The sequence below is a fragment of the Hemiscyllium ocellatum genome, chromosome 23 (genome assembly GCF_020745735.1).
Source record: "Hemiscyllium ocellatum isolate sHemOce1 chromosome 23, sHemOce1.pat.X.cur, whole genome shotgun sequence".
NCBI lineage: Eukaryota > Metazoa > Chordata > Chondrichthyes > Orectolobiformes > Hemiscylliidae > Hemiscyllium > Hemiscyllium ocellatum.
Genome location: NC_083423.1, coordinates 58,818,178 through 58,830,218, shown reverse-complemented (window position 1 = coordinate 58,830,218; position 12,041 = coordinate 58,818,178). Strand labels below are relative to the sequence as shown.

The 12,041-nt window shown below is 42.1% G+C and overlaps 1 protein-coding gene across 2 annotated transcripts in view; it reads right to left on the bottom strand.

The window, feature by feature from the left end:
- Positions 1-12,041, bottom strand: part of LOC132826812 (dynein axonemal heavy chain 3-like) — a 323,241-nt gene that overhangs the window by 135,238 nt on the left and 175,962 nt on the right. For both annotated transcript variants that reach the window (XM_060843056.1, XM_060843057.1), the window contains 2 exons: positions 9,091-9,273; positions 8,839-8,977 (listed from right to left, as the gene is read on the bottom strand). In XM_060843056.1, the coding sequence (XP_060699039.1) occupies positions 8,839-8,977; positions 9,091-9,273 (322 nt within the window). The remainder of the gene's footprint in view (positions 1-8,838; positions 8,978-9,090; positions 9,274-12,041) is intronic.

Here is a 12,041-nt window from a genome sequence, read left to right as displayed (position 1 = left end):
GCCCGAAACGTCGATTTTCCTGCTCCTTGGATGCTGCCTGACCTGCTGCGCTTTTCCAGCAACACATTTTCAGCTGACAGCATTAATGTCCATCAATATATTCCATAAAGATCCCTTGCAGAAAAAAGATCATGACACATAAACATTGCTTAAAGATGTCAGGGTCATTGCCTCAAAAACATCTCCAAGTACTTGGTACAGTTAGCAGATTTGGGGCAGTAGTCAGGATTCAGAAAGCGAGCACATTGCATGGACTGCTGCGGTAAAAATGAAGCTGTCCTGCACTCCAGGATCTCTGCAGGTCATTTAGAGAGGAAGGACATTGGCCTAAAGACCTACACAAGAAATCTACTTGCAGAGAGCCAGAGGCTACAATTGGAGATCTCTAAACAAAAAGCATGTGCAGCAACAACAGAACCTGCTGCATAAATACAACAATGTGTGAGATTTGCAGTAAGACAGGCCAGGGCCAAGATTCAGAGTGGGAGAACCTTTGACCAGATAGTGAACAGGTTGTTAACATTGTGAATGTGACAAATTGTGTAGCTGAAGTCAAAGAAGTATAGGATAGTCCCAATTAGCATCAAATACCAGAAGAGTATACCGGCAACCATACCCTGAGGATCAAAGTCAAGAGATGATCTTGGATTGGATGATATAGAATCCAGATGGGTAGAAGTAAGAAATAACAAGGGGAAGAAAACACTGGTAAAAATAGACTATAGGCTCCTAAACAGTGGCTATGCTGTAGAACAGCAAATAAATCAAGAGATAATGAGGCCATGTAAATAAGGCAGTATATTAAAACTTAATGACTTTAATCTTCATGCAGATTGGGGAAATCAAATTGGCAATAAGGAAGAATTCATTGAGCATACTTGGGAGTTTCCTGGAACAATATGTTGCCGATCTAACCAGCAATCAGCTATTTTAGACATGAGGCAGTTTTAATAAATGATATCAGAGCAAAAGATCCTCTTGGGAACAGTGACCATAATGTGGTAGAATTTAGTCTTCAGTTTGAGATTGAGAAATCTCATCAGAAACAATACCACTTGCAAATTCCTTTCCCAACCTATGACCTCTCCCATCTAGAAGATCAAAGGCAGCAGATACATGGGAACACCTTGCCCTGCAACTTCACCTCCAAGCATATTACCATCCTGACTTGGAAGTACATTGTCATTCCTTCATTGTTACTGGGTCAAAATCCAGGAATTCACTCCCTAACAGCATTGTGTGTTTATCTGCAGCATAAGGATTGCAACGGATCAAGAAGGCAGCTCACCACCACCTTCTCAAAGTCAACTCGGGATGATTAATAAAATACTGGTCAGCCAGTAATGCCCATGTCTCACAAGTGAATAAAGAAGTGCTCAGCTGAAATAAGGGTAAATACACAGATATAAAGGCAGAGTTGACTGGGATGAACTGGGAAAAGAATTTAACAGAAAAATATTTAAGAAAATTGTTCCTGGCTCACAGTCAAGAGGAGGAAACATTATAGGATGGGAATAAACCTAACAGGGAAGTTAAGGACAATAGCATATTGGAAGAAAAGAAACATACAATGTGGAAAATATTGATTGCAAACCTGAGGGTTGGGAGCATTTTTAAAAATTGATAAAAGACAACCAAAAACAAGAGCTTCTTTAAATTCATTAAAAGAGAGATTAGCCAGAGAGAGCACGGGCCCCTTAGTGAATGAGGCTGGGGAAATAATAATAGGGTACGAGGAAATAGCGAAGACGTTGAATGAATACTTTACATCAGTTTTCATGGTAAACGTTACTAATAGCAGTCCAAAAATGTTACTTCCAAAAAAAATCCAGATTCATATTGAATTGTTAAAGATTTGACAGGATAAATGCTGAGAGGATGTTTCTTGGGAAAGCCTGGGACCATAGACTCGGAATAAAGAGGCACCGATTTCTTCTCTTAGAATGTTGTGAGTCTTTGGAACTTCTTGTCACAGAGTGCTGTGGGGGCACAGTCCTTGTGCATACTTAAGACTGAGCTAGATAGATTTTCAATCAGTCAGGAAATCAAGGGTTATGGGGAAAGGGCAAGAAAGGAGAAGTAAGGGATGTTGGATTAGCTGTGCTCCTATTGAATCATGGAGCAGCTCGAGGAGCTGAATGGCCTACTCTAGTTCTTAGTTCTTATGATCTTTAATATTAAATAATCAAATGGCTAAATTCAGAGGGTGGGACAGAGGGCTAAAATTCATTAGAATGCAATGCATCCTAGGATGTTAAGAATTAGATTCAGAGATAGTGGATGCATTGGTAATAATCTTCCAGAAATCCTTAGATTCTAGAAAAATCCCAGAGGAGTGGAAAACCGCCAATGTAATGTGTTAGCTTAATGTCTGTTATTTGGAAAATGTTAGAATCCTTAATAAAGGATATTTTAGCAGAACACTTACAAATACATGATGTAATCAGGTAAAGTCAACATGGCTTCCTGAAGGGGATGTCATGCCTGACAACCCTATTATACTCCTTTGAGGAGGTAATAAACAGGATAGATAAAGGGAAACCACTAGGTATAATATATTTGAATTTCCAAAAGTTGTCACACATGAGGTTACTTAATAAGATGAGAGCCCATTGCATTGGGGTAATATGTTAGCATGGATACACACTGGCTAGTAGAAGACAGAGAGTTGGGATAAGGAGTTTCAGGATGGCAACCTGTAACTAATGGTGTGCCACAGGGATCAGTGCCTGGACCACAATTATTTACAATTTATATCAATGACTTGGATGAGGAAAATGAAGGTGCTACCACTAGGTTTGTAGATGGCACAAAAACAGGTGGGAAGGCACACTGAGGCAGCACAGTGGTTCAGTAGTTAGCACTGCTGCCTCACAACGCCAGGGACCTGGGTTCAATTCCCGCCTCAGGCAACTGTCTGTGTGGAGTTTGCATATTCTCCCCGTGTCTGCGTGGGTTTCCTCCGGGTGCTCCAGTTTTCTCCCACAGTCCAAAGATGTGCAGGTCAGGTGAATTGGCCACACTAAATTGCCTGTAGTATTAGGCTCATTAAGTTAGGGGTGAATGTAGGGGAATGGGTCTGGGTAGATTGCTCTCCGGAGGGTTGGTGTGGACTTGTTGGGCTGAAGGGCCTGTTTCAACACTGTAGTGAATCTAAAAAAAATTGTGAGGATGATACAAAACATCTGCACAGAGAGAGAGAGAGAGAGAGAGAGACAAAGGTTAAGCCAATGGGTAGAATCTTGGAAGGTGGAATATAATATGGGAAAATATGAGGTTATACACTTTAGCAGGAAGAACAAGGGAGCTGGACATTACTTAAATGAAGAGAGACTGCAGAAAGCCACAGCACAAAACGATTTGGGAGTCCTCATGCATGAATCGCAAAAAAACTAGCATCCAAGTTTAGTGGATGAAAGGGAGGCAACTGGAATGTTGGCCTTTATTTCAAAGACGATAGAATATAAAAGTAGGGAGGTGTTGCTCATGAAATTCCATCCCAAGTCCCTTCATACAACATTGCAACAGATTTATTAATTATGCAAGGCAACAATTTGCTCTTTTCTAAAAATTTTTAATTGTCAGTCAAAAGGCAGACAATAATGCAATATTCACTCTATTTGGATACAGCTCAAGAGATTATATCTGACAATGAGCCACAATAGACATGCAGACTTTCCAGGGCCATGCATGCTAAATGGGAACAGAGCATGTGAAAGTGTCACCAGATTATCCCAGGCTCAACTTGCTTGCTAAGCAAATGGTTTCCAATGTGAAAAGTACTTAGCATGAAGTTCAGGGAAACAAAATAGGATTTTCATATTGCTATGCTATACTTGAGAGCTATTTACTCAAATTCTATGAAGACATTTTGAGCATGGTCGACAACGGGAACCCAGTAGATGTGGTGTATCTAGATGTTGTGGTTCTGTTCGCCGAGCTGGGAATTTGTGTTGCAGATGTTTCGTCCCCTGTCTAGGTGACATCCTCAGTGCTTGGGAGCCTCCCGTGAAGCGTGTCTGTGATGTTTCCTCCGGCATTTATAGTGGTTTGTCTCTGCTGCTTCCGGTTGTCAGTTCCAGCTGTCCGCTGCAGTGGTTGGTATATTGTGTTCAGGTTGCTGTGCTTATTGATTGACTCTGTGGATGAATGCCATGCCTCTAGGAATTCCCTGTCTGTTCTCTGTTTGCTTGTCCTATAATAGTAGTGTTGTCCCAGTCGAACTCATGTTGCTTGTCATCTGCGTGTGTGGCTACTAAGGATAGCTGGTCGTGTCGTTTTGTGGCTAGTTGGTGTTCATGGATGCGGATGTCTTCCTGTTTGTCCTATGTAGTGTTTTGTGCAGTCCTTGCATGGGACTTTGTACACTACATTGGTTTTGCTCATGCTGGGTATCGGCTGTCAGTTCGGAAATACTCTTGATGTATGTTAGTGTGGGCGGGTATCTGTTTTTGGCGAATACATTGTATAGGTGTTCTTCTTCTTCCTCTTTTTGCAGTTCTGGTGTACTATTCAAGACACTATTCAAAAGGGCCACAACACACTGCAGTACACCAGAACTGCAAAAAGAGGAAGAAGAACACCTATACAATGTATTCGCCAAAAATGGATACCCGAGCAATTTCATCAACAGATACCTAAGGGAAAGACAATGGAATGAGGACATGCCACAACCCAAAGTACTAGCCACACTACCATACATCAAGAACATTTCTGAACTGACAGCCAGACTACTGCGATCACTAGGACTCATAACAGCACACAAACCAACAGCCGCTCTCAGACAACAACTCACCTGGACGAAGGACCCGATACCCAGCATGAGCAAAACCAATGTAGTGTACAAAATCCCATGCAAGGACTGCACAAAACATTACATAGGACAAACAGGAAGGCAGCTAACGATCCGCATCCATGAACACCAACTAGCCACGAAATGATATGACCAGCTATCCTTAGTAGCCACACATGTAGATGACAAGCAACATGAATTCGACTGGGACAACACTATTATTATAGGACAAGCCAAACAGAGAACAGCCAGGGAATTCCTAGAGGCATGGCACTCATCCACTGATTCTATCAACAAACATATCGACCTGGACCCAATATACCAGCCACTGCAGCAGACAGCAACTGACAACCGGAAGCGGCAGAGACAAGCCACTATAAATGCCAGAGGAAACATCACAGACGCGCTTCACAGGAGGCTCCCAAGCACTGAGGATGTCACCTAGATAGGGGACGAAATGTCTGCAACACAAATTCCCAGCTCGGTGAACAGAACCACAACAATGAGCACCCAAGCTACAAATCTTCTCCCAAACTATGGTGTATCTAGATTTCCAAAAGGCATTCAATAAGGTGCTGCACAAAAGGCTGCTGCATAGGATAAAGATGCATGGCATTACGGGTAATGTATTAGCATGGATAGGGGATTGGTTAACTAACAGGAAGCAAAGAGTGGGGATAAATTAATGCTACTCTGGTTGGTGATCAGTGACTAATGGTGTCTTGGGACCACAACTATTCACAATTTACATAGATGATTTGGAATTGAGGACCATGTGTAGTGTGTCAAAGTTTGTGGATGACACTAAGCTGAGTGGTAGAGTGAAGTGTGCAGAGGACTGTGAAGGTTTGCAGAGAGACATAGAAAGTTTAAGTGAGTGAGCAAAGGTCAGGCAGATGAAGTACAATGTTAATAAATGTGAAGTCATACATTTGATAGGAATAACATTAAAAAGGACTATTACTTGAATGGTAAGAAATTGCAGCATGCTGCTGTGCAGAAAGACCTGGGTGTCCTTGTGCATGGATCACAGAAGGTTGATCTGCAAGTGCAACAGGTAATTAAGAAAGCAATTGGAGTTTTGTCCTTCATTGCTAAAGGGATTGAATTTAAAAGCAGGGAGGTTATGTTGCAGCTGTACAAGGTACTGGTGAGGCCACACCTAGCGTACTGTGTGCAGTTTTGGTCTCCTTACTTGAAAAAGAATATACTGGCACTGGAAGGGCTGCAGAGGAGTTTCACTAGGCTGATTTGTGTTGAGGGAGTCAGCTTATGAGGAGACACTGAGTAGGTTGGGATTATATTCATTGGAATTTAGAAGAATGAGGGGGTTCTTATAGAAACATGTAAAATTGTGAAGGGAATAGATCAGATAGAAGTAGAGAGAGGTTCCCACTGGCAGGTGAAAATAGAACAAGAGGGCATAGCCTCAAGATTAGAGGAAGCAGATCTTCGACTGAATTGAGAAGGAACTTCTTCACCCAGAAGGTTGTGAATCTGTGAAATTCCCTGCCCAGTGAAGTAGTTGAGGCTTCCTCATTGAGTGTTTTTAAAGCTAAACTTTTTGAACAGTAAAGAAATGAAGAGTTATGGTGACAGGGCGGGTAAGTGGAGCTGAGACCATGAAAAGATCAGCCCTGATCTTATTGAATGGCAGAGTGGACCCAAAGGGCCATATGGCCTCCTCTTGCTCCTGGTTCCTAATTTCCCATGCTATTCCTTTGGATATGGGCTTATCCAGCTGCAGAGATCATCTCTGGAAGACAAGTAATTGCCTGTCCAAGTTCTCAGAATTACTAGACAAATTTCTCACAAAACAAGGGAGACTGAAGATGGTACATGATCAATATGCAGGTGTGGAACTGCCTGATCGGCAGGTAGGACAGAAAGCAGAGTCCACCATTCTCTATAGAGAAAACAATGTCATTCAAAGTGTACAACGAACCTAAAAAGTTACAACATTGAGGAGAAACAGAAGTCAACACAGGCAACCATTCAGTGCTCCAATTGTGTACAAAACATAATACACTGATATATTCCAAACGCCAATGTACTGTGAATTGAGACACCTGAGCGTGAAGCCTAAATCTCCAGAAGATTATAGCATCACAATATCCACAAGAATCGTCAAACCACTTATATAGTGTAACAGAATCTTCAGCTCCTAGATGTTTCAATTGATATTTTTGTATAAATAATTTTGCAACTACCCTAATGTATAGTATATTTACTCATATTCTGTAAGTTTATATTGGAAAAATAAGGGGTGTTTCTTATTGCTTTGAGAGCTGTGTTGACTTAAAATCTGGTTATGCTATTGGGCCAAGGACCCAGGGTGGAATCACATAATCAACTGCCACATGAAGTCAAATAGAGCATGTTAAAGTCAGGATGCGCTTGTAGTTGTCCATAACTGCAACCTTGTGGTGTGATCTGTCAAAAATAAACTTGTCTGAGATTCTTCAGAAAACTGAATCCACACTATTTATTTAATCTAACTCACCAATAACACAAGAAATATGACCGAAATAACCCACATGTTTAAAGAGGTCTCAATCTGAGCTCCATGGCTGCTATTGTTACCCCAGAATGCAAGTCCCCAAAATCTCATCCCAGAACCTCATCGGGGTCATTACCCACAGTTTGGGAATCCTCATCCTACATGGTGCTTAAGGGCCTCTTGGAAAACATTGCCAGTGGTCAGTGGATTAGATAATAAGCTGTTTTACCTGTAACGCCAATAAACAAGCTAGTTTTCTAGAATGTATTTACACATTGAGACAAAATCAGGAGAGATCCTCCCATCAACTCAATAACTCTCAAGAACCTCTGGTCATTGATTGGAACTTCACCAACCTCCTCCCTTCCTCCCCCTCCCAATATACACACACAGACACATAGACACACACACAGATACACAGACACACACAGCACACACAGACAGACTCACACACACACATACACACAGATTCACACACAGACACATAGACACACATATAGACACTCACACACATACACAAACACACACACATCGACACACACACACAGACACATAGACACACATACAGACACACAGACTCACACACACAAACACACAGACACACACAGATACATAGATACACACACAGACACACACACAGTTATACACACAGACTCACACACACACACACACAAACACACAGACACATAGACACACACACAGATATACACACAGACTCACATACAGACACACACACAGACACATACACACAGAGACAGACACAGACAGACACACACACAGACTGACAAACACATACACACACAGACACAGACAGACACACAGACAGACACACATAGACACACATGCAGACACACACAGACAGACAGACAGACAGACACACACACACACACACACACATATAGATTTGAACCATGGAATTTTGTTTTAACCATTACTACTATTTTATGTTCTCCCATGAAGTACTGATAGAATTTTCTAGCAATGAACAAGGCCATTCAGGCCTCATGTCTAGACTGGCTCTTTGAAAGAGCTATCTCAATAGTTGCACTCCCAGAGCTCTGAATTATTATGATCCCAGAGTAGACAGCTTTATGATAAAATAACATATGATGTCCAAGTATAACGATATCCACCTCACTGTACGTCATTTCTCAATGCAATGGAGTCAGTGCAGTGTGTTCAGTCAATAAGCTCTGCATATATATGGTATGGTAAAAGTTAACAAGTATTGAAGCCATATTGTGGACAAGTCTATGAAATTACAACAATGTATATAGCTCATGTTGTTCATAAACTTTAAGACATCTGTCTCAACAGGAACCTGGTCTTTGTGGAATATGTTACATATGAGGCTGTACTCAGGCCATATCATAAAGGCAGTGGTGTTTCACTGAAGAAACCACGTCACAGTCATTTCTGTTTTGGAAATCACTGTCAAATTTCTGCTCCAGGGCAAATAGACAGCAGTGACCATTTTAACTGTGTGTGTGCCATGAAAAAATGTAAAGACTCCAGTTATTGTATTTTTCATCACACCCAGACTCACCAATCAACAAAGCATGCCCACTCGGTTGTTTGAGAATCCTGCTGAGACGTGAGATGTGTTCAATAATGAAGTTAAACATCACTAGGTCCATGGGAGCCTTGCTGTTCCGATTAAATTCATCCAGATAGCGTTCAATAGTCTACATTGGGGAGAACAAAGGCAAAAGCTAGATATCTAGGTCTGCAGATCATTGTAAAGCAGTAGCTATTATGTGTTTATTGCTGTGATTAATTCAATTAATTAAAGACTTACATTCTTTAGCTCGTTCATATCTGTTATTTCATTATATGCCTTCTTTCTCTTCTGGTTTGATTTCAATGACATATAGTCACCAAAGAATAGAGTGCGGATGTCATCATCATTGAGATCTCTGCCAATGATCATGTGGTTGAAAACATTGTTGATTTTTTCTTTGAACTGTTTCTGCACCACGTTCTGACATTGAAGAGAGAAACATCAGCAATGATCTCACTTTTAGACACAAAGCTGTCCCCACACTCTGATCTCTCAACTGACACCTAATAATGAACAATCGACTGAGAGATGGACAGATCTTCATTGACAGATGCTGTATGGTTCTGTGCCTGCCATGTCTGTCATATTATCTTTCCAGTGTATCTTCCCATTTCAGCATGGGCTCACAGGTGTTAGTGGGGGCAAGATGGAGGTATGGGAGGGTGGTGTACAGACAGGAAGTGATTGATGTGATATATCTCATGGTCAGAATGCCAGTATGCCTGGAAGAGAAATGCCCATGATGCCCATCACTGTTGTGTAAGGACTTCAGCACCTGGGAGCAAGCTTACAAAGATGTCACAGAGATGCACATCACAGAGCATAAATAGGTCAGCGTGGGCAGGGTTAGAATCATCTAATCGAGAAGATTCAGACACCCACAGGGACATAAATGTATGAAGAAGATAGATTACTCCTCATTGAATGTGAGTATAAGATCAGAGGTATCCTAAATTTAAAAAAAAAATTCATTCATGAGACATGGGCATCACTGGCTGGCCAGGATTTATTGCCCAGTTATCACTCAAATTGTCCTTGAGAAGATGTTGGTGATCTGCCTCCTTGAACTGCCGCAGTCCATGGTGAGTGGCTTGGAAGGGGAACTTGCAGGGGATGGTGTTCCCACGTGTCTGCTGCCATTGTCCTTCAACATAAAAGCAGTTATGGGTTTAGAAGGTGCTGCCTGAGAATCTTTGATGAATTTCTGTAGTGTACCTTGTAGATAGTGCATGGAGCAGGGACTGGATGCTGAATGTCATGCCAATCAAGTGGTTTGCTTTGTCCAGGATGGTATCAAGCCTTCTGAGCATTGTTGGAGCTGAACTCATCTGGCAAGTGGGGAGTATTCCATCACAATCCTGACTTGCGCCTTGTAGATGGTGGACAGGCTTTGTGGAGGTGGGAGTGGGGGTGGCAGGGCAGGGGGAGATGGAGGCCTTGTCGGGATGTGAGTTACTTGCTGCAGGATTTATAGCCTCTGACCTACGCTTGTTATTCTGCAGCTATTGTATTTATATGGATAGTTCAGTTCAGATTCTGATCAAAAATAACCTCTAGGATATTGAGAGTTGGGGTTTCTGTTATTGTGATGCCTTTTAATTTACAGCAGTAGTTATTATTAATGTATAAGAAATAGTGCTAACTTTGAAGTCTAAGCCTGAAGTTAGTTCTTTACATTGTGATTTCCCTGACCAGTTTATCATGAACCCAAAGCTAAATCATGGGATCAGACTGCTAGGTAAAATGATATAGAATATAATTTGAGCGTACAAAATCTCATGATCCATCATGCTTGGACCACTTAGAGCATGACACTCAACAGGAAGCTTGCTTTTCTGTAGTAACCTAATATCTGAATATTTAGCTCAGACACTGATATACCTAATGAATGCAATGCTTGTTAATTAAAGAGTGCATCACAGCTGCAGAAAAGGTGGTTGTTGAGGAGGGTTTGTCTACTGAGTCAGTATGGGTGGAAGTCAGAAATATGAAAGGAGCAGTCACTTTTTTGGGTATTTTCTGTAGATCCCCCTAATAGCAGCAATGAGGTTGAAGAACAAACTGGACAGCAGATCTTGGAAAGGTGCGGATATAACAGAGTTGTTGTTACGGGTGACTTCAACTTCCCCCAATATTGATTGGAAATTCCTTAGTGCAGATGGTCTGGATGGAGCTGATTTTATCAGGTGTGTCCAGCACGGATTCCTGTCTCAATATGTAGATAGGTCAACTAAGAGGGAGGCCATATTGAATTTGGAGCTAGGCAATGAGCCAGGTCAGGTGTCAGATCTCTTGGTGGGAGAGCATTTTGGTGACAGTGACCACAACTGCCTCACCTTTGCTACAGTTATGGAGATGGATAGAAAGAGACAGTATGGGAAGGTTTTCAGTTTGTGTGTGTGTGTGTGTGTGGGGGGGGGGGGGGGGGAGGTGCAGGGGGGGGGGGAGGAGAGCGGTAGTGGTGGTGGAAATTATACTGCTATAAGACAGGAGCTGTGGAGTATAAACTGGGAACATTGGTCTACGGGAAATGCACAACAGAAATGTGGAGGCTGTTTAAGGAGCATTTGTTATGAGTGCTAGATAACTTTGTCCTACTGAGACAAGCAAGGAATGGTAAGGTGATGGAGCCTTGGATGACAAGAGAAGAGGAGCTTCTCGTCAAAAGGATAAAGGAAGCTTACTTAAGGTTGTGGAAGCAAAGATCTGGCACAGCTTTAAAGGATTACAGGGCAGCTAGGAAAGAACTCAAAAATAGACAGAGGAGAGCTGGGAAAAGCCTTGGTGGGAACTATTAGGGAAAATCCAAAGGTGTTCTACATGTACATGAGGAATAAGAAAACGATCAGTGAGAGGGTAGAGCCATCATGGATAGTGAAGGGAACTTGTGCCTGGAGTCTGAATAGGTAGGGGAGGCCGTAGATGAGTTATTGCTTCAGTATTCATGAGAGAGAGGGACCTTGTTGATAGTGAGAACACCGTGGGCCAGGTTAATCGGCTTGAACAAGTTCCCTCCAAGGAAGTGGATGTGCTGGAAATTCTGGGAAGCATCAAGATAGATAAGGCCCCAGGGCCAGACCAGATATAGAGCTGAAAATGTGTTGCTGGAAAAGCGCAACAGGTCAGGCAGCATCCAAGGAGCAGGAGATTCAACATTTCGGGCATGAGGCCTTCTTCAGGATGCTGCC